Raw genomic sequence first — 23,561 nt, 5'->3', positions numbered from 1 at the left:
TTTACTATGTCTCATAATTCTTATTATAGTTTTACTGTATCCTTTCATCTCCTTATGCATCCTTTCTTTCCTCTGTGTGTTATTTTTAGATACTTTCTACTGATTCTTGTTGCAGTTCATCAATTCTTTGGTCATTTGTGTCTAATATGGTATTACAACCAACTATTGAATTCCTGATTTCAATGATTATGTTTTATTTCTAAAATTTCCATTTTAATATTTTATGTTTTAATTCTATACTGGAATTCTCCAGCCTGTTTTTCTTATTTTTGAACACATTAATCACAGTTATTTTAAAATCAGTCCCTGTCTAAGAACTCAAATGTCTGAACCACTTGTCTGTTTCTATTTTTTGTTGTTTCTCTTGAGTTCTTGATAATTCATCCTTATTTTTAGCCTCCTTCTAAATTTTTGATTGGATGCAGGACATCATGAATGAAAAATCAGAAAGTTCTGGTTGATGTTATTGTTTATCAAAGAGGATTTTTCTGGAATGGGGGACAGATAAAGTACCAGCAGATTACTTTAATACTATCAGAGATTAGCTTTAAGCTTTCCTAGAACTGGTCCCTTTCAGGTTTTTCCTTTATCCAAGAGCATAGACCTTACTTCTCAGGCATTACTCTTATTCATATGCCATGGTTTTTCTCATGTCTCAACTGAAAGCAGATAGTGTTGATAAAAATCAGTTACTTTGGTGGGACTTGACCTCCATATTTCCATATTAGTACAGCTACTGAAATGACTGCTCAATTGATTGGCATTTTAGCCATTATTTTCTGCAACTTTTTTGGGTCTCTCCCTGTGCATGCATAGCTTAGGAGTCAGCCAGTGACTTAAGGGGAATTTGTACATAGATTTTTAGATTCACTTCTCTGAGGTTTCTTCTTGTCTGAAATTTCACCGCTTTGAGTTTTAACTGGTTTGGTAATCTTGAACCAGTAAGGCTGACACTTCCTGCTTGGCCTCAGTTATCCTGCATTGTGAACTGGAAAATGCCCTAAAAGAAGAAGCCACAGTGAATGTGCAGTTCATGTCCTGTGTTTTCCTTCCCTCAGGATTGTAGCTTCTCTCATCCTGCTTATATTGTTTGCTCTTCAAAGTCTTCCCTTGTTTCCTGCATTTTATCCAACTTTTATTGCTGTTTTTAGTGGAAGCGTTGTTCTAAACAAGGTATTTTCTCAATGACAGAATTGGAAGTCTCTCACCATTTTGTCTTACATCTCAGATTATTTATCTAAGATTATTTATCTAAGATTATTTTATTTCTTCTTGAGATATATCCTTTAGAGTTTCTGTTAAAGCAGACCTTTTGATAATAAATTCTCAATATTTGTGAGTCTGAAAGTAACATTTAAGACTCTTATAATAGAAAGTAGGGGACTTCCCTGGTGGTCCAGTGGTTAAGACTCTGTGCTTCCAATGCAGGGGGCGCATCTTCCATCCCTGGTGGGGGAACTAAGATTCCACATGCCTCGGCGCGGCCAAAAAATAAAAAGTAGTTTAAAGAAGGTAGTGCCGCATATATACAATGGAATATTACTCAGCCATAAAAAGAAATGAAATGGAGGTATTTGTAATGAGGTGGATGGAGTTAGAGTCTGTCATACAGAGTGAAGTAAGTCAGAAAGAGAAAAAGAAATAGTATGCTAACACATATATATGGAATCTAAGGGAAAAAAAAAAAAAAAAAAGGTCATGAAGAACCTAGTGGCAAGACGGGAATAAAGACACAGACCTACTAGAGAATGGACTTGAGGATATGGGGAGGGGGAGGGGTGAGATGTGACAGGGTGAGAGAGTGTCATGGACATATATACACTACCAAATGTACAATAGATAGCTAGTGGGAAGCAGCCGCATAGCACAGGGAGATCAGCTCGGTGCTTTGTGACCACCTAGAGGGGTGGGATAGGGAGGGTGGGAGGGAGGGAGACGCAAGAGGGAAGAGATATGGGAACATATGTATATGTATAACTGATTCACTTTGTTATAAAGCAGAAACTAACACACCATTGTAAAGCAATTATACTTCAATAAAGATGTTTAAAAAAATAAAAAAATAAAAAATAAATAATAAAAAAAAAAAGAAGGTAGGGCCGGGGTGGCACTAGGGAGGAGAAAGCAGTGAGGGTAGCTTTTGGGTAGCTTCCAGACTATTAAGGATGGTGCTGCTTTGAACATTCTAGTACCTGTCTTTTGGTGACGTGTGTATGCATTTCTGTTGGGTATATACTTAAGAGTGGTATTACTGAATAGTCTTATTTTTTATTTCAAAATAATTTTTGTAACATTTTAAAAATACAAAATATCTAAAGAAAAAATTACTGGTCAACCCTTCCCACTTCCTGAGGTGGCCAAATATATCCTTATTTTTCCTGTTAGATAAACAGAAACCTACAAAAGTAGGATCATTAATTTTTCACTGAAAATATATGTTGAGAGCATTTCTCAAGGTTTGACTTGAGCTCATCTTTTTAAAAACTGCGTAACATTTTGTAGTATGGACTGTTAATAACTTCTTCATTCATTCCTATGTTGCTGAGTATCTACAGAACTTAATATCTCAAAAGTTATTTCAGTGCTTTCAGGATTTCATGGCAGTCTCTATTACTCAGGGCAGAAACTGGAAAGTAAAACAGAACCTCTAGGGGAAGTAGAAATAAGAAAGGATACAAGATTTATAATTGAGCTAGTAAGGTGGAGTCTGAAACAGAGAAAGAGAGGATAGAACCAGTTGAAATTTTGGGAGACATAGAAAAGAAAACAAAAGGCTTAAGGGAGAAAATTAAAAGAGCACGAAGATGAGGAGAAAACTTACAATACAGAAAATTTGTAATTTGGTCAGTTTTCTATGTCACGGTCCTATTTGTTTCATAGAGGAGTGATCCTAGGATTGCTTTCCTCACCCCACAATCATCTGTCTTGTCCATTCAACCATCAATTGGACATCATGGAGCACCTGTTTACGGCCACATGAAGTGGAGAATCTGGAGAAGAATGAGAGTTCTTGGCTTGTGCTTACTCTAGTTTGGGGAGTTGTAATGAAACCCTGAAGTAGTACAAGGTGTGGTACCCTACCCACTTTACCTTGAATCCACATTCCTGTGGAAGGTCCAGCCTGGACACTGTTTTGTGCTAGGGGAGAAAGCTTTAAAATTGTCTCTTCCTGAGAATAGTTTGGTCTGGGGACAGCTTCTTCGGTACCCGGCGTATAGGGACCAGGGTGGTGATGGGTGAGGGGTGAGGAAACAGGACAGTATACAGAGGTCCCACAGATCTTGTAGGCCTTTGGGGCCAGCCATAAAAAGGGGCTGTGGTTTTCACCCTGGTTTCTTCTTTTTTTTTTTTAAAACATCTTTATTGGAGTGTAATTGCTTTACAATGGTGTGTTAGTTTCTGCTTTATAACAAAGTGAATCAGTTATACATATACATATGTTCCCATATCTCTTCCCTCTTGCGTCTCCCTCCCTCCCACCCCTCTAGGTGGTCACAAAGCACTGAGCTGATCTCCCTGTGCTATGCGGCTGCTTCCCACTAGCTATCTATTTTACATTTGGTAGTGTATATATGTCACCCTGGTTTCTAATGTTGAGCTCACCAAGCTAGAGGAGCAGACAGCTGATTCAAGACAGTACGTGGTCAGGCATAAAGCCAGATCCTGGCTCAAAAGTCAAGTGTTGCATCCCACTCTTTCTTGATTAAAATGAGTCAGGACTAGGAACGAAATTCAAGAAACCCATACACAGGGAGAAATCATATTTATAGAAGGGTCACTACCAGCTGCTTGAGCAAGGATATTTTATCTATTCTTAGTTGATTAAATTTATCTATTTTTACCACAAAATAATATAACCGTTGAAACGTTAATGAGATGTATGAAGAAAAAATACAAGTAATCTTCTCTTTACTGTCCGATTCTTATAGTTTGATGTATGTCTTCCATAAAATTTGTGTTTATATAAGCATATAAAAATATTTTTAAATTTATTTGCACAAAAATGCAAACTCTCCATTTTACTACCACGTTAAATGTTTATTAAAAATATAAATATAGCCAAACTCCTGGCAAATATATATAGATTTAACACATCCTTGGAAATAGTTGTATTATTTTATATAAAGAACTATCACTATCCACCAACTCGATTGCTGGTAAATAGTCTCACGGATTTCTTTTTCCGCAAACTGCCCCGCCGCACTGCCGAGGCGGGGGCGGGGGTTCTCCGTCCTGGATTTGCTGGGGGCATCTGCGCGCAGAAACTGACACAAAGAGGGGCCTCTGCGGTTTGGGGGCTGCCAGCCAGGCTCCGCCCCCACCGCTGCGTCAGCCAATCAGCTCCCGGGACGGCCGCCTTCTCCCTCCCCCACCCCCACCGCTGCTCACCTCTACCCGCGGCTTCCACCACCACCTCCACCAATTTTCAAATCCCGGGCTGTGTGCCCCCGTCTCCGTGTCACGTCTCTGCAGAGGAGTCCCTTCCCCCTTTGAAGTAGCGGGTGTGGCTATTGCTGGACTACGGGTGAGTCTTGTACAAAGATGGTTTCTGGGACCAGAGCAGGCCACGGAGCACCAACCGAGTTCCCTGCGGCCGGGCTGGGAGAGGGAGGGACGCGGCCAGGGTCCCAGGGGAGTGGGCCCAGCGGGACTGAGAAAGTGGTCGGGTTTTTGGTCTGAGACCAACTGGGCCTAAGGAGGCAGATGTCTTTCAAAGAGGTTTCCCTGCGGTTTCTCCATGTCTGTTTCTGGCTCTGCTTTTTTTTCTACCACTCTGGCTTTTATTTCTTTACTTCTGTATTTCTTCTCCTCCAGGAAGGCAACCATCAAAAGTCTAATGCATTCTTGCCCTTTCTAAACATTTTTCATAATAAAATCTTTCAAAGCTACAGATAAGTACAGAAAATAATATAACAGATTTATCAGATGTTGACATTTTATCACCTTTCCTTCAGCTCCCTCTTTCTCTCTCAACATCACTCCCCCTCTCTCCCTCTGTGTGTGTCTCTCCTCCTTTTTAAGAAACAAAATCTGACATTTAAAACCTTTTCCCCACCAAGTCTCATGCCACCATCCTGAGAGGTAAGTTAGGTTGTATCCCTCCCATGTATATTTTTGTCCTTCTATTATTTATTTTTATGTATGCAGTATATGCATTTTTGTTTTGAATTTTAAATTGTTCATGAAACAATGTTTCAGGGTTTTACCTTGGTGCTACTAGTCTTGGCATTTCAGACCCAAAAGGGTCTTAGCAAGCAAGTCACCAGCCCTCTTTGTTTATCAGAGGACCCTGACCCCTGGAGAAGATAAAAGACATCCTGGCCATCACTCCTTCACCGAGCAGGATCCTGAATTCAGGTCCTCTTGATTTCTGTTCCTGGCATTTCCTCTATGTAAACCCTGCCAGTGAGCTCACCTGCCCACATGCTCCTATTGAATATTGCTCATATGATTCAATTTGGGGAAAGGGGATTGAAGGGAGATGGAGAAAGGAAATATGACTTGGATTTGGACCAGAATCCTAGTCAAGATGAAAAAGTGTGCATTTTCTTGAAACATATTTATTAAATCTTAGGATGACCGGAATATTTATTTTATTTAACAAGTAGTCATACAGCCTTACTGTATATGCCAGACATGGATCTAAGAACTTTGTATTCACTCACCAGGCTTAAGCCGAGGCACAGAGGAATTAAGTAACTTGTGCAAAGTCACTCAGCCCGTAAAGTATAGCACTAAGATCTGAATCCAGGTTATCTGGTGACAGTCTGAGTTCCTAACCATTATCCTACATTATACTACCGTAGCACCTGAGCTAGGTGAAGTCACCACACAAAGTAGGAACTTGCAATTCCGAGAAGGGAGGAGCAACTGTCAACTGGTCTTCAGAAAGGACTTTAGGAAAGAAAGAGGATTTGAAAAGTACACAGAAGAATAAATTTTAGCCACCTATTGTTTGCTTGAAATATCTTATTTTTAATTTACAAAACAACACAAATAACAGTGCAAATGATGCAGCGCTATATAAAAGTTGCCCTGCGCTATTCCTCAAATTAATATTAGCAGGTAGGGTAGAGATGTAGCTATCTTTTCACCACCATAATATAAATATATGGAGGGATGTTTTTTATTATGAAAATGAAAGCATATTCAACAATTTCTACAATTTTTATTTTTCCCTAGGCAATATGTCAAGTACATTCCTCCAACGAAATGGAGATCTAACCTCTTCATGAGAATTGAATAATACTCTGTAGACTGTGTCCTATGGTTTGTTCAGCCATTTCCTTTACTAATAACTAGTCAGAGAAGTTTTGTCTTTAATTAGACGGCCGTCCCCACTGCCAGATTGGGGGCCACCGCAATGCCAAGGCGACAGGGCCGGCGACACAAAGAAGTGCTGTTCCCTGCCAAGCGCCGCCCCTCGGGGTCGCGGTCCCGCCCAGGAGGAAGCGGGGAGGAGGAGACTAGTCCGGAACCCGCCCCCACCCCCCGGCTCCGTCTCCGCCCAGCTCGCTCGCCCTGCGCCGCTTGCAGGGACGCCCCTTCCCCGCAGAACCTTGCGTCTCCCTCTGCCTCCAGCCCTCCTTCTTCCAGCTGCCGCCTTGGAAGTTGCAGGGCGACCTGGTGAGTGGCCCTCTCCGAATGCCCCGCAGGCTGGACAAGGGGCGGGTGGCCGTGGACTGAGCTCGGGTAGGGAGAGGGCGGTGCCGGAGGCCGAGGGGGCGCGAGGGGGGCGCGGGCGGACCTGCGGGCCCCGGCGAGCGGCAGGGTTGCCGGTTCCCAGATAGGGGCACAATCCCTCGCTGTTGTGTCCGCCTTCCTGTGAGAGATTGTTCTCTGTTCTCTGGCTCTGCATCCCTCCTGCCGCATTGCTCCTCCTCTTGGGGTTCTAACATCTGATGTTTGTTTAATTGCTTTGTGTTGTCGAGTTACGCACAAACATGGCCTAGAGAAACAGCATTTAATTCGCAGCTTTATCGGGTGAGACTACCGTAGCCCAGGGAGGTGGCAGGGCTTGCTCAGGGTCACACAGGGAGCTGGTGATAGAGCATCACTTCTGTCCTACTGCCCTTTGATCTTTGCAAACACTCTCTGGGACTGAGATCCCTCGCCCACTTGCATTGCCCCCACGGAGACTAGGGGATGTGTGTGTGTGTATCTAAGAGGGGCCGATGGTCTGTGTACCTCCAACCCACCCAGACCTCCGTGCCAGCGGGCCTGGAGAATTCCCTGCCAACGCACGCGAGCTTTTCCGCTGTCTTCCCTCCTCTCACCCCTCCCTCTGCTGCTTCCCCCCACCTCAGCCCCCTCTCCACTCCTCTGACGTCACCGACATGCCCTCTGCAGACTGGCTCTGGGCCTGGGGAGGAAAGTCTGGCCTGGTGAGGGCCTGGAGAGGAAAGGAGGGAGGGGTATCCCACACCAGAACTTAGTCCTGACAGCCCCTCGGAGTCAAGGCCGGCCCTCTCCCATATTGTCCATTTGATAGGACACCCTCTGAAGCCGGATGATCAACAGCCAGTAAGAGGCAACACCTGGATTTTTTTTTTTTTTTTAACTCAGGTCTCACTCATGGGCTCATACTCCTCCATTATGCTATTTTCCTGGGATTTACCTAGTGAGAGAAGTGAGCAAATATGAGTGATAGAAAGACAGAGAGCCCAGGGGGAACTTAGGAATTAAGAAGGGAGCGCATTAAGATTAAACTAGAGGAATAGAAAAAGCAAAGTTCTGAATCATGCCTATTTTTATGGGGATGGGGGGAGGAATTGATTCTGGAGGGCCTTCAAAGATGTTAGTAACGGTCTGTTTTTTAAGCTGGGTGATTGGTATATGGAAGTTTGTTTAATTTTTAAATCGTTTTATTATTATTTTACCATCCAAATTCTTCCACGTGCATTACATATTCTTTTAAATGTATGAATTAAACCATTTTAAGTGAAAAATAAGTAAGATTGGGCTGGTATGAACCCACCCCAATTCTGGCTACTATTAACAGAAGATGGTGGACATTGGAAAAGATACTGGACATATAAGGAAAAATAAACAAAGCGTTCGTGGAAAAAAAGGCATGAAGACAAGAAGACCTATAGGATTGGGTGTCTGTGATATGGATCATTTTTCAAGGCCCAAGTAGCTATATGCTGAAGAATTGATCCCAGGTTTGCCCTTACATCCACATCCATGATTCAGTCGTCCATCCGTGGAGCACCTCTTCATTCTTTTGGGGAATCAAGATAGATAAAACACGTCCCCTGACCTCAGATACTTACTCTACTTTGGGGGTTTCAAATCAAGCTACAGTGCAGGATGTGGTGCAGTATCCAAGGCAGGCCCACTACCCTTCTTCCCTTCTAGATACGTCTCTTAAAGGGAGACCCCGTTTAGGTACCATGGGGCCTCTTTGTGGAAGGGGTAAGGGATCTGTAAAGCTCTCTCCCTGAGTTACAGGTCGTGCCTGAGGTGCCTTCTACCCCCGAAGTGCCTTGGGTTCCATTAGTTAGCGGGCCTGGGGAGAGAAAGCAGGATCCACAGAGGAGAACCAAGGATGAAGAACTTAAGGGGAGAAATAATTGATTCCCCCAGGCTATGTCCATCTGCGCTCACCAAGCTAGGAGGGCAAACAGGGATTCGGGCACAAAGAAGAAGCATTTGGTTGAAAAATCGAGTGTGGGAGTCATTGATAGCTGGTTAAAATGGGGACAGAACCAGCTACAAAGTTCAGGAAACCTCCACAGAGGAGGAATTCACATTTATTGGTGGACAAATGCACAACTTGGGAGATGAAGGAAGACATTTTAGAATGAGTGAGATAGGATCAGTTGATGAATCCAATCATTTATATATTCAATCATTTAATGTGTTTACTTGATTGAATTTATATTACCTGTGCTATTTTTAATTGTAATAGCAATACATGCAACAATTCAGAGGATTGTTGTGCAGACTTATATAAAGAGAAAGAATACTTTTCACCTTTTCCTTTCCTATGCAGTCAGTGTTAGCTTGTTGAAATGTGGCCTCCATAGTTTTCTGTTTATATAAAATCCTAGTAACAGGCTTATGTATTTCTGGTACTTAAGAACGTGGACTCCAGTGCTAGATTTCCTGGGTTTGATTGAAGGATCCACTTACCACCTATGTGACTTAAGCAAGTAACAAGTTCTCTGGCCATCAGGTTTTTTGTTTTGTTTGTTTTTTGGTCTTGTGCATTTTTAAAATTGGGATAGTGATAGTACATACCTCATAGGTTTATTGTCAGGATTAAATAATGTATGTAAAGCACTTATAATGATGCCTGCAACCTGGTAAGCACTATATTGTCGTCACTACTACTAAAATTACTAGTACTACTATTGTTAGTATTTTCATCCATACAAAGGTGGGTTTTTGTCCTACATATTATAGCAATTTGAAATTTTCACTTCAGATAGATCTAGGACATTCTTCTAGGTAGAAGAAAAATAGGTTTAACGCTGTTCTTTATAAAAGCCTCGTGATATTCTGTAATACAGATTATCATGCTTTTCTCAAGCATTCTCCTTCTCAAAGCTTGTCTTGCCACACTCAGAGCCTTGCTATCAGACTAAGGCTGACAGGGCAGCCTCACTCACGGTGCAGGAACAAGGAAAACCGGCAGAGAGAAGGGCGCTCAGGTGGTTCCACCCAAACCCCACTCACCTCAGGCCACCCGTCAAGCCCAGGAACCAGGGGGGAGACTCAGCAGGAAAAGCACCCCTCTTCTCCCTTGTCCCCTACTTTTCAAATCTCCAGGCCACCTGTGCATCCCTTCGTCACTTCTCTCCAGATATTTCTTCTCCCATGAACTAGCTCAGAGCACAACTAGTGAGACAGAACTACGAGCTCCCTGCTCTAGGTGTGTTTGGAGTACCACCGCTGGCGGCAGCATGGCAGTTGTTTACAGCGTGTGTATGGGCGGCCGCCCGGGGGTTGTGCCCCAGGGTCTCAGGTTCGGTGCCATGGCCTATCCGGGGGATACATGGAAGTTGGGTAGCTGTGACTTTGGGTTAGAGATCCTGTACCCACGGGAGTCAAAAATGGTTCTAGGAAATATTGTTTGTCATCTATCTATCTCCCTGTCTAGGTTTTCACTCATCTATCTCCATTTGTAGTTTTGTTTGGCAGTGACCATCCTTGTGCATATATCTTTAATACTGCTGTTCTTATTTTTGTAAGAAAGGTTATTAGCAGGCTTGCTGATCTTAAGATGGGCACACCTTTGAAACTGAGTTGCCGCTGTCAGATTGCTTTCAGATTCTCAGTCCTTCTAACAGACTGTGCTAGTGTTTCCATAGCCTTTGGGACATTGGACATTATTATCTTTACCTTCCTCTCCTCCTCTTCCTCCTCCTTCTCTTCCTCTTTCTTTTTTGCCCCCTTCTTTCTGGACAATCTTATGGGCAACGTACATTGTATTTCAATTGCCTGATTAGTGATATTGAGCATATTTTCATAGATTAGTTAAGTTTCCTTTTCTGTGAATATCTTCTCTTAGAAAGGTAGGATTTCAGTGGCTTGAAAGATGTGGGAGAGGGAACAGGAAGAAAGAGAATGGAAAGAGAACCTAGAATGAAAGCAGGGCATGTCCAGGAAGGCCAAGTATCCTGGAAACTGCAAGAGATATGCTGGAAAGTAAGAAGCAGCCAGCCCTGGAGGCCTTAAACCCCAAGAGGAAGCTCCGATTTTCCCCTGGGGGCAAAGGCGAAGCTCTGGGGGGTTCTTTTCTGGGAAATAATACAATCAGTGGCTGTAGAAGAATAAAGGTGAGAACAGTTGCTGGTGACTTAGAAGCTGGGTCCATTGACTCCAGGAATGAATCACTGAGGACCCAAACTAGGTGAACGGCAGTGTGATTGGAAACCATGAAGGACGAACGACATTGTGACCAGCTGGATATGGAGCAGAAGAGAGAAAGGACACAACTGTGACTCCTTGCCGTTTGCTGTCCTGGCTATTTGTGGACCCCAGGAGGAGCCAGGGACGTGACAGATTCTTATTAACCAACTGTTTGCTGATTGTATCTTCTCAATAGTTCTCTGGGGTGGAGGTTACCCTCTTTAACAACTAGGGACCTCGAGCTTATGTTTTTACCCAAGAGGAGCTAACCTGGAGGGAAAATAATAAATTTAAGACACTTTAGTTTTAGAGACAGTTACAAATGGCAGAGTGTGCTTTCAGTAGGGGTCTTGAGTTTATTACTTATGTCAGGACCAGGGCCTTTGCATCTGTGGCCTGGGGAAGGCACAGAGAAGGCCTCTGCCAAGGGCCCATAGAAATCCTTGAGAACAAAATATAATCATCAGTATTAGTACTGGCTCCAAAATATGAAACCTGTAAAATCAGAGTCAATAAATGCTTAATCCAGTGTTGGTAAAATCTAACATCAGGTTAGATTTCTTTTCGCTTTATAATAATTCCCTATTTTGCACATACTTAAATAGCTTATTCTTAACCAAGTAATTTTAAGCAAAGATATATATATAATAATTGAACACGTATATATCTACATCTATAGATCCATATGTAATACATAATGGAAAGGCACTTAACCTATGCTATTCCTTTAATCTTCAGAACAATCCTATGTGGTAGATAGTATTATCCCTACTTAATGAACGAGGAAGCTAAGTTCAGCCTAACTCCAGAGCCTAAGCTCGGAATTGCTTTGCCGTAGTACCTTGAGTGAGCATATTCTTTCACAGGGAAAAAAGCAGTAAGGGTCAGAGACAAACACCTAAAGAATATCTGCATTTTCAGAAGAGGGAAGAGAAGGATAGGAATGAAGCGGTTTGAGAGGTTACACATGATGAGCTTGGCTCAGGCCGTAAGGTTAGAGGTGGTAATAGCCTCAAGGACCAGGAGAGCAGCATTGTCCAGACCCACCGAGTGGTCAGTGAGGCCTGGATGTCCTGACTATTAAACACGTCTGTCCTTGAGGGAAGTGCTTCAGTGAAGTGCATATAGAGGAGTTCAGACTGCAGAGAGACCTTAAGCAGGGAGCTCATGGTGAAGAAGCAGAGGGTTTTTGTGAGTACGCATCCACAGACATACACACCTTTCTCTGCTATGTCCAGGTGCAAGTAAGAATCTGCCGTAAGTTCATAAATTGTTAACCTCTGCTTCTGATTGTCTGGGACCTGGACTCAAGCCAGAGGACTTCTGCTTTCCTCTTACCCAGCCTATGACTGTGACCAAAGAATCCTCTATGAGGACCCAGATTTTTCAGACTGAAATTCTGGCCCCAAGCTGAGATTAATACGATCAGTGTGGAAGCCGAATGGGGAGGAGTGGGGGTGGGGAGATAACGTGCTACACCACTGCGTTGGTTTCCACTGGTTACCGCAGCAAAGTACCACAAACTGGGTAGCTTACAACAACAGAAATGTATTCTGTAACACAACGGTCCCCAACCTTTTTGGCACCAGGGACCGGTTTCGTGGAAGACAATTTTTCCACGGACGGGCGGCGGGGGGCGCGGGGATGGTTCAGGCGGTAATGTGAGAGATGGGGAGCGATGGGGAGTGGGAGATGAAGCTTCACCCGCCGCTCACCTCCTGCTTTGTGGCTCAGTTCCTTACAGGCTGCAGACCGGTGGTGGTCCGCGGCCCAGGGGTTGGGGACCCCTGCTCTAACAGTTCTGGAGGCTTATAAGTTTGAAATCCAAGTGTTGACAGGTTTGGTTCTTTCTGGAAGTTCTGAAGGAGAATCTGTTCCATGCCTCTCTCCTACCTTCTGGTGTGTGCCAGCAATCTTTGGCATTCCTTGGCTTATAGAGACATCACCCCAATCTCTGCCTACATGTTCTCATAGCCTGTGTGTCTCTCCCTTGTGTACCTGTGTCTGTGTCCAAATATCCTCTTCTTATAAGGACACTAGTCATTAGATTAGCGCCCACTCAAATCCAGTATGACCACACCTTAACTTGATTACATCTGCAAAGACCCTATTTCCAAATAAGATCACACTCACAGGTGCTGGGAATTAGTACTTAAATATATGTCTTTGGAGACGCAATTCTGCCCGAATTCTTCACTTCGTTTGCTTCCTTCTGTGATGCAAAATGTCGAGCTTGTTTAGTTTGACCATGAGAATGTTAGCTGACAGGGCACAACAGGGTCTCCTGGATTGGAGACACTGACGGCCCTGATGAGTGCTTGAGTCAGTTCACAGTGTCGGTCTCATCTGCTTAATGGGAAGAATTGCCCCAGCTAGTGGAGGAGTGAACTCTTGGCTTGTTTGTTTGTTTATCCATTCTTCACCAGGCTGAGTCTTTGCTTTCCTCTCTGCAGAAGCCGATCCAGCCATGGCGACTCCGTCTGCTGCCTTTGAGGCCCTTATGAATGGAGTGACAAGCTGGGATGTCCCCGAAGATGCCATCCCATGTGAACTGCTTCTAATTGGAGAGGCCTCCTTCCCGGTGATGGTGAATGACATGGGCCAGGTCCTCATTGCTGCCTCTTCCTATGGCCGAGGCCGCCTGGTGGTGGTGTCCCACGAGGACTACTTGGTGGAGGCCCAGCTCACTCCTTTTCTCCTCAATGCAGTGGGTTGGCTTTGCTCTTCCCCTGGGGCTCCTGTTGGTATACACCCATCCCTGGCACCTCTGGCCAAAATCCTTGAGGGCTCTGGTGTAGAGGCAAAGGTTGAACCAGAAGTGAAAGACTCCCTGGGGGTTTACTGTATTGATGCCTACAGCGAAACCATGACTGAAAAGTTGGTCAAGTTCATGAAACGTGGAGGGGGCTTGCTAATTGGAGGCCAAGCCTGGGATTGGGCCAACCAGGGCGACGATGAAAGGGTTCTGTTCACGTTCCCTGGGAACCTTGTGACCAGCGTGGCCGGCGTGTACTTCACCGACAATAAAGGGGACACGAGTTTCTTTAAAGTCTCTAAGAAGATGCCCAAGATCCCAGTCTTAGTTAGGTGAGTGCATTACCCCAGTGGGGAGTTGGTCCCAGGTTAAAAAGCAGAAGGTGCTTCTTGTCTTCAGGCTACTTCCAGGCTAACAGAAGAGAATTTGGCACTCAACGTGGATTCGCCGTAAATCAACCAGAGTATTAAAATACCCTGAGGCGCAGGAGGGGCAGGATCCCTGTTGCCTCCTCAGACCAGATCACTTAGCTCTTTGAGGGGAGAAACATCTTAGTGACCATGATGTCCCCCAGCATCTTGTTTAGTAAAATATATTGCTGAATCCCGGGGTTCACATGACTAATCCAGGAAGGTGACAGGTGAAGGTTGCTTGCAGCTGAAATGTAAGGAAAAGGAAGACGGACATGAGGGGTCCAGTAAGACAAAGTCTAGAGAGCTGTGCGAAAGGTTTTGAAATGTCCAGCCAGATAGGGTTAGGATGGAAATAAAAACTAGAGGATTTAGAAGTTGAGATACCAGAAAGATGGCACAAGTTCTGTGTGCTAGATCTTAAATCTAGGAGTCAGATGATTTTTATCTCTGGAAGCAAAAGACCTGCTGATGGAGGATGAAGGAGGCAGCTGATGGGTGCCGAGATAGGCTACACAGAAAGTTCTTTGAGGGCCTTGCCCAGCCTGTTCCCTTCACATTGTGCTCCAGCACCACATATGGTGCTGAACATGGAGCAGGTTAGTAGGTGCTCAGTAAACATGTGTTGGATGGATGATTGGATGGATGAAGAGAGAGATGAGCAGCTGGGGTAGTCCCAGAAGTAGAAAAATCACACCAGGCCACGCCCTGTATTGTGCATGAAAACTCTCAGCATCCTTGGAGCAAAGAGCATTGGTATTTCTGTCCAGTGGGAGCAGAATGAGGTAGAGCTGAGTGAGGAGGGTACACCAGGGTTAGTACAGAGATTTAGGGGATGAGCTGTGGCCTCTCCTTGGCATGTAACTCCTGGAACACCCCACAGCTCCATTCTCATATGTGCAATGAGGAAAGAGTTGTTCAGAGGCACAGTGACTGATCAGATTGATCAAACTTCAGCTTACTAGTGATCTTCATTCTAAGGAACAGGAAGGTAAAACTTGGGCATAGTTCTATTTCTTAACAGCGTAATCCTTTAGTTGCCTTAAAAGATGTTTTTCTCTATCAAAATCATACCTCTTTTTTCTTTGGCTATGCCTATATCATCATCTCATCATCACTGAATCTGAATTTTTTTCTTTTTGGTTAAATCGTGTGAGTGTGTGTGTGTGTGCATGCGTGCACGTGGGAAATCAACTTGAAGGCTAACGCAGGAGGAAAAATCAGACTTAATAAGGGAAGTGCATAGAATCTCCTGTGGAGATTATGGGTCATTAGCATCGGTTATTCACTAGGTAAGACTGCATCGCAACTCTTGACTCTGTGCTTGTGCAGGTAGGTATATCATAGAATTACTTATATGTTATGAGGGTCATTTTTTGACTTGTGGATGGATTGAAGATGGCAGCAGTGATTTCCTAAGTTAATTGGCTGAGATGAAGTGAAGAGAAGGAAAAGGTACAAGAGAATATATGTGTCTGTGTGTGTGTGTCACGTATATACATTTCTTAACTTATCTACATTAAGAAACACCTATGCATAGGTTGAGATGAGTAGGGAAAAAGAGAAAAGAAAAACCTCTCCTCCTCACCCCGCAGTTTCCTTAATATTAGCTCTCAAGCACCCAGTATGTGCGTTCCATCCAACCCTCCTTCCCTTTCTCCTTCCCTCTCCCTTGCTCATCCCTTATTTCCTTCCTTCTACAAAGTAATATAATCACAGAGTTCAAAAAATCAAAACAATGCTGAAAGGTCAACATCAACCTATCTTTCTCCCGCCTCCTGTTGTGGTCGTTACCAAACTATACATTTATCCAAATTCATTAATTATAAACCTAAATTGTGTGAATTTTACTTTATGTAAATTAAATCTCAATTAACCTTTGAAAATATATTTGTCAAAATAGGACTTTAAAAAATAAACTGAGATATAATCAGATTCATGTATAAGGATTGCAATTCAGCATTATTTGTTATTGGGAAGAGTATAAATTATAGAACACTATACAATGGATTATTAACTAACCATTAAACATATTATGTTTCCAAGAATATTTAAGGACAAGGGAAAAATCTTTGAGGATACTATTAAGTGAAATAAAATAGGATACTAATTGTGGTTCAATATGTTCCCAATTTTGTTAAAAAAAAAATATAGCTATGTGTAGAAAATATTACATAAGAAGAAAGCCCAAAATATCAGTAATAGGTAGATCTCTTGATTGTGGGATACTGATAGATGATTTTCAGTTATAAACTTTAATTTTCAAACTTCCTATCAAATTTTTTAAGAAGGCATATATTTCATTACCTTGCTTCACATGCAATTCAGAAATCACATTAAAAATCTTCCACATCTTTATGACACACAAATGCTTTTTTATTTAATAAGCAGAAAATATTTTTAAAATTCTAACTCTCTTAATCACTTTTTTTTCACTTTCCTTTCTAATATTTCTGAAACATGCACACACACATGCACATGCAGTGTTGCCAATACAGTTGACCCTTGAACAACTTGAGGGTTTGGGTCATCCATCTACAGAGTTGAAAATCTACGTATAACGTATAGTAGGCCCCCTGTATCTTCGGTTCCATATCCTCAGATTCAACCAACTGCGAAACGTGCAGTACTGTGGTATTTAGTACTGAAAAAAAACCCTGTGTAGAAGTGGACCTGCACAGTTCAAACCTATGTTGTTCAAGGGTCAACTGTACTTTTGAATTATGATTCTTCTTCATTGGATACTCTTTTAGATTACTTTTTCAGCATTGCTGGATCTCTTATTTTTTTATTTTCATTTTAAAATTATTAAATCATAAACCCACAATACAACTCTTTGCACCTTTGCACATTATTTTCCCCACTCATTCATAATTTTACTCCCTCGTCATCTTAGTATACATGCTATTTTGAATTCTGCTCATAAACATTTTTCATTCTATGTAATCTTTAAAATTATACTTGATTCATTTTATGCAAATGCCAGTGTATATACCTCATTTATTTAATCATTTGCCTACTGTTGAAGATTTGGATCTTTCTTAAGTCTTCTTGTAATTATGTAATACTGTATAACATATCATCAATGCATTTTCAGCAATACTAGATACCAACATGCTTCTATTAGAATTCAAGAAGGAAGATTATTTCCATCATAGGCTGTCAGGTTCACATTGAAAGCCCCTGTGGGTTTAGTTACTCTGCCCAAATATCTTGCTATTTATTTTTAAACCCACATTTGAACATGCGAGTGTGAACTAAGATAGCTTTAACCTTGCTACTTGCACATTTCTTACTAAAATAAGATACTGGGATGAACCTTCTAAGAATAAACTGTCCACAGGTCTTATCAAGATGAATCAAATTTTTATCAGAAGAAGTTACTACTTTTATGATGGAAAAATAAAACCCTAAGTAATAAAACCAGATAATCTACTTTTAGCCTGGTGAGAATACCTGCAGATATCAGGACACAAGTCTCATAGTCACTGCCCTCACTTTCCTGCCTGGAAGGCACCATGATCTGCACTTAGAGCACTAGCCACCATGTTGTCTGTATGACCACACCGCCTGTACTCTGTTCCCTGAACAATTTCTAATCTTCCATCCGCTTATCCTCGGAGGTCTTCACTGTATCTCCAGATCTGAGGGCAATGGCTATTGTACTTTAAATGCAGAACCAGTCCCACCTTCTTTCTATTAAGTATTTCATTTGAACAAACACTGGATCCATTGTCATAAACACAGCCTCATTTCAAGACTCAGGATTCTAGTAAGAGATTTCATATCTACTGGGAAAAGCACAGATTTTAGTGGAGGCCAAATTTAATATGTTCCCAAGCTCTGTCTGGTGCTTGCTGTAAGACCTTGAGCCATAAGTAAGCCTCATCTCTAAAGTAGGATTAATAATGACTACCTTTAAGGGTGGTTGTGAGGATTAAATGAATTAAGAAACATGTTCAAAGTACCTAAAACACTTTAATTATTTTGACATCAGCCTTCAGGCTGTGGTAATGTAAGCGTATGAGGTCATGAATATCATTTCCAAACATTGAAAATTACTTGGCAGCCATCATTATGCTGCTTTGCCCCAAGTCATGTACGTTCCTCCAGTTGTATAAGCTATTGATATTTTAACTGGTATTTTTCCTACTTCATCCACCAAACTGAGGCAGCAGCATCATGATGGATTGCCATGTTTTACCCTCTTTCTACATTTAACAAAACAGGGACTAGACACTGAATTGGCTTTACCAATAAAGGGACTTGATGCTGATTAAACATATCATTAGATAACCAATCTGAGGGAGGTTTGGGGAGAACCCACCACAATAGTTAGCTCTGTTTTTTGGATAAGAAGGCCCTTGTCTCATTTTAACACAAATCTCAGGCTTCTGTTAGAGTTCTAGTTCTATGTGTGTTCATTCATCCATTCATTTAGCCAGCAATTTATTCGGTATATGCGATGTCTCAGGCTTTATTTCTTATTTCAAAAAAATGATTTCCAAAGATCTGAGAATTAGAAGAGCAGAAACGTCTCCAATAACCAGGCCTGGAGGAAATCACAGAAACCAAGTAACTGTTGTAGGAAGAGGGCTTGTGATATCAAGGTTCAGTAGAACCTGGAAACCTGGGCTTGCTGCCAGCAACTGCACGCTGTGACCTTAGCGTGTGCTTTCAACTCTCTTTCTCCCCCTAAATGTGAAGTGCTGGAGTAGAAGGTCCTTGACCTCATTTCAGCTATTACTCCATTGAGATTGGTTTTCAGTCTTCAGTAATCCCTGTATATTCACGGTCATCAGAGATGCAGAGAAAAGCATGTCGAACAGTGGTCATGCTCTGAAATGTCCACATGCTCCAAATTCCTTGTCTTGAAAACATCCCTGTGAAACCTGAATTGGCAAACGTCATATAAATTGATGCCATATATATATAGATAGATAGATACACACACATATATATATGTATATAGACATCTCCACTTCATTTTGAAAGATGGCCAAGGGATATTATATAGAAAAGTCTTTTGAATTTCAGATTATGAAGATTTCAGGATTTTGAAAATTGACTATTTACTTCAAATGAGCCGAAATGAAACAAGAAAACTGCCAAATTCCTGAAGATAATCAACATGTATATGACTCCCCAAGTAGTTTGGAAAACAAAAATATCTGAACAGATATTAATAAGCTTATTTGTAACAAGGATCCACAAGTCTTTGGAGGTCATTGCTAGGATAGATAGAATGCTAACTGCAGATGTTGGTCAGGGTCATGGCCCTGTGAGATGGGGTGGGCATACCTACCTAACTCTGAGCTGCTTACTACAGTCCTAGCCATGTATAGTAGAATTGTATTAACTGGTTCTCACAAAATAAATTAGAAGTTTTTAGAGAGTGAATTCAAGTGGGAAGATATGCCACTTTAGAAGAGAAATGCTAAGTCACAATTCAGTTTTCTTTTCCTTTTTATGCACATTTTCCTTTTTTCAATTTCAAAATATATGCTTACTGGAAAAAAGAGAAATAGTCCCAAAGTATACAAAGTAAGAAGTGAAAGATCTTCGGCCTCCACCTCTGCCTCTTACTAATTCTTCCCAGAGGTAATCACTGCTTACAGTTTGGACCGTATCTTTTTTGATGCTAACTCTACATGAACTCTTTCAGAAAATAAGAGGGGAGGAAAGTTTTTGTAACTTATTAAAACATTATTTCTCTGATGCTAAAACCAGAAAAAGACATTGCAAGACAAGAAAACTACAGAACAGTGTCCCTCATGAACATAGATGCAAAAATTCTTAATAAAATATTGTAAGTAGACTACAATATATAAAAAGGATAATACATCATGACCAAGTAAGGCTTATTCTAGGAATGCTTGGCTGGTTTAACATTCAAATATCAAATTAATCTGTTAATACAGAATAAATGAGAAACACCATATATATTCAATAGATGTACACAGACAAAAAAAACCTTTGACAAAATTCAGTGTCAAATCATGACAAAATTTCAGCTAACTAGAAATAAAAGGGAACTCCTTCAGTGTGATGAGTCCTCTTTGAAAAACCTATAGCTAAGAACATACTTAATGGTGAAATACCCTGAGACTGAGAACAAGGCAAGGAAGGATAGCTGTTTTCACAAATGATGATTAATCCCTGTTCTCTTGTTTTCTTGATCTTCTCTTTCACATATGTGCAGTTACAGATTCTTCTGTTATCTTGGTTTCTGATCAATCTGATTTCATTTGATTTATATTTCCTATAAATTCCTCCTGTCCCAGCTTGCTGATTGCACCCTTCTTGAAATATAGTGACTCTAGTGCTATCATGATTTTATTGTCTTTTTTTAATAACTTTTGTTTCATTTCAGAACAGAGAGGGAAAAGAAAAGTAAAAATCCAATTCAGGTTTTTTTATGAAACAATTATTTATCTCCCCCTGCACATAAGCCATGGCTGTCAGAAATAACAGACAGGTCTCTGACGATGCTCCCGGCTCAGCAGGGAGCATCTAGGGTCCTGCTGATGAAGTCCTGCTAGTGATGCAGTGTCTGGGTCTCAACTTTGCACATTCAGTATTGCTCATCTTGTCTTAACAGGCTAATGTATAAACCTTGATACCAATGTAAATCACCTCTTCACTGACTACACTTGTAAAACAATTAATTGCATGATATTTATGAACAGAACTCATGATAAGAACTAAAACACAAAGCACTGAGCTAATCTCCCCGTGCTATGCTGCTGCTTCCCACCAACCATTTTACATTCAGTAGTATATATATGTCGATGCTACTCTCACTTCACCCCAGCTTCCCCGTCCCACTCCAAGCCCTCAAGTCCATTCTCTACATCTGTGTCATTATTCCTGTCCTGCCCCTAGGTTCTTCATAACCTTTTTTTTTTTTTTTAAAGATTCCATATATATGCGTTAGCATATGGTATTTGTTTTTCTCTTCTGACTTCCGTCTGTATGACAGACTCTAGGTCCATCCACCTCACTACAAATAACTCAGTTTCGTTTCTTTTTATGGCTGAGTAATATTACATTGTATATATGTGCCACATCTTCAATAAAGAGCTATTAAAAAAAAAAAGAACTAAAATATTTTCTATTTAATTTTGTATGCATAAAGTACTTAAATTTAGAAACAAATGTTTTTTGCTTTAGAATCAGCAAATTAAAGATACACTAAGATGTTGCTAGAGAAATATAAATGTCACAAAAAAATAGAAGATTTTGATTGTCCTGGCCAGTGACTTTCTTTCTTTAGGCAGATGATCCTGGGAAGTACTATTATTATCACAAGGTTGTTTGGTAAATTTGGAATCAGAGCAAGAACAGCTAGTTGAATGATTTTAATGGCTAGTGCTTCAAGGAGGTGGAGAGTCATCTTTCAGGGTGATACCTTTATCTTCAGGAAAGGTTTGCACCTGCTAAGAGGACTATAGTTTCCCCATCAGTTAATTACAGCTCTGCCAACCACAGAGAGTACAACACAAATACTGTAAATATGCCACCTACCTGACCCCCATTTTTCAGTGTTTCCTTACAACTGCCTCTGACCATACAGTTGCCAGAGATTTACCTAACGAGAGTGACTTAACCAGCTCTGGGACCTCAAGTTTAGAGATCCCTCTACCTCTTACCCCCTCATAATCCCACTACCTGGGGCTGCATCCCCCATTTTGGGGGTTATAGGTGTCCTGAAGTCTTACAGGAGTTTGTTACCCTTAGATAGGAACAGTTGGTGATGAGAAAAACCTTATAGCACGGATGTGTATCACTCCTGTTGGGCCGGCAATGAACGTGTGGGATTCTGGGTGTAGGCAGTCAGTCCTCTTGGGTTCACGTAACAGGAGGGTCCCACTAGAGTTGAGGCCGGTCAGCTCCCTGCCCCACCTTTTGAGATAATAGTGATTCTTCACTAGCGCCACTAACTAACTCAGCTCTCTGTTGACTTTATTTGTAGAAGATTAGCTGCATGAAATTATAAACAAGCCTCCTTATAAGAATGAAACCATGATTTCCCATTCAGTTCTCGGTATAGTGCTTAAAAGGCTGAAACAAACACTTAAATCCAGAATATTTAAGATACAGTATTGGGTATACCCAGCAGGACTTCTTTTGAGATTTCCTTTGGAGGGTTTGTACACAGAGAATGAGCAGAGCAGAATGAATGCTGAGTGCCTCTGTCTTCCCTCAAACAAGTCTCCATACCCAGTGAGGCCAGGTCTGCCCACTTTGTTCTCCCAGTTCCCTTGTAAGAGCTAAAAATGGTATTAGTAAGTCTGACACTTGCTCTATGCTGGGTGCTGTTCTGAGCGCTTTGTAATAGAGAACACGTGTGTCTTTTGCAGTTGTGAAAATGATCTCTCTGAGGACAGAGATGAACTCCTGCACGGGATTTCTGAGCTGGACATCAGCAACTCGGACTGCTTCCCGTCCCAGCTGCTAGTGCACGGGGCTTTAGCCTTTCCCCTGGGGCTGGATTCCTACCATGGCTGTGTCATAGCGGCTGCCCGCTACGGCCGGGGCCGGGTGGTCGTGACTGGCCACAAGGTCCTTTTCACCGTTGGTAAACTGGGCCCCTTTCTGCTCAATGCTGTCCGCTGGCTGGACGCGGGCCGCAGAGGCAAGATCGTGGTGCAGACAGAACTGAGGACTCTGAGCGGCCTGCTCGCAGTGGGGGGCATAGACAGCAGCATTGAGCCCAATCTGACCAGCGATGCCAGTGTCTATTGCTTTGAGCCCGTGAGTGATGTGGGAGTCAAGGAGCTGCAGGAGTTTGTAGCAGAGGGCGGGGGCCTGTTTGTTGGAGCCCAAGCCTGGTGGTGGGCCTTCAAGAACCCAGGAGTGTCCCCTTTGGCTCGGTTCCCAGGAAACCTCCTCCTCAACCCCTTTGGCATTAGCATCACCAGCCAAAGCCTCAACCCTGGGCCCTTTCGTACTCCTAAGGCAGGGATAAGGACCTATCATTTCCGTTCCACCCTGGCCGAGTTCCAGGTTATAATGGGCAGGAAGAGAGGGAACGTGGAAAAGGGCTGGTTGGCAAAGCTGGGACCAGATGGCGCAGCTTTCCTGCAGATCCCCGCAGAAGAGATCCCTGCCTACATGTCGGTGCATCGGCTCCTAAGGAAGCTGCTAAGTCGCTATCGGCTCCCAGTAGCGACCCGAGAGAACCCTGTCATCAACGACTGCTGCAGGGGTGCTATGCTCTCCCTGGCCACTGGGCTGGCCCACTCTGGAAGTGACCTCTCTCTGTTAGTCCCAGAAATTGAAGATATGTACAGCAGCCCCTACCTGCGCCCCTCGGAATCTCCTATCACTGTTGAGGTCAACTGCAACAATCCAGGTAAGGAATGAGGGGTGGGAGCCTGGCGGGTGGGAACTGGGGGGCAGTGGGTCGTGATGACTTCAGCAGCTCAGCTCCAGATCTGATCACCCCCAGGGGGCCATCTCCATCCTCTGCTGTGCACTCTCAAGGAGATGGGGGTTGAGGTTTTAGGTGATGTTTGGAAGAGTAGAGCCAG

General features: G+C 42.5%; 1 protein-coding gene across 4 annotated transcripts in view; it reads left to right on the top strand.

Annotated features, from left to right (window-relative positions):
* LOC133096944 (TRPM8 channel-associated factor 1) overlaps window positions 1-23,561 on the top strand; it is a 45,746-nt gene that overhangs the window by 11,613 nt on the left and 10,572 nt on the right. For 2 of the 4 annotated variants that reach the window (XM_061198853.1, XM_061198855.1), the window contains exons 1-3: window positions 4,378-4,525; window positions 13,314-13,947; window positions 22,389-23,383. In XM_061198853.1, coding sequence (XP_061054836.1) covers window positions 13,328-13,947; window positions 22,389-23,383 — 1,615 coding nt within the window. In that variant the 5' untranslated portion in view covers window positions 4,378-4,525; window positions 13,314-13,327. Of the gene's footprint in view, window positions 1-4,377; window positions 4,526-6,300; window positions 6,628-13,313; window positions 13,948-22,388; window positions 23,384-23,561 lie in introns of those variants that run through there. The other 2 variants (XM_061198856.1, XM_061198854.1) reach the window with 2 other exon arrangements.

Source organism: Eubalaena glacialis, chromosome 8 (genome assembly GCF_028564815.1).
Source record: "Eubalaena glacialis isolate mEubGla1 chromosome 8, mEubGla1.1.hap2.+ XY, whole genome shotgun sequence".
NCBI classification, from domain to species: Eukaryota; Metazoa; Chordata; class Mammalia; order Artiodactyla; family Balaenidae; genus Eubalaena; species Eubalaena glacialis.
Note: the sequence above shows the minus strand (reverse complement) of the source record. Positions and strands in the feature narration are given on the sequence as shown.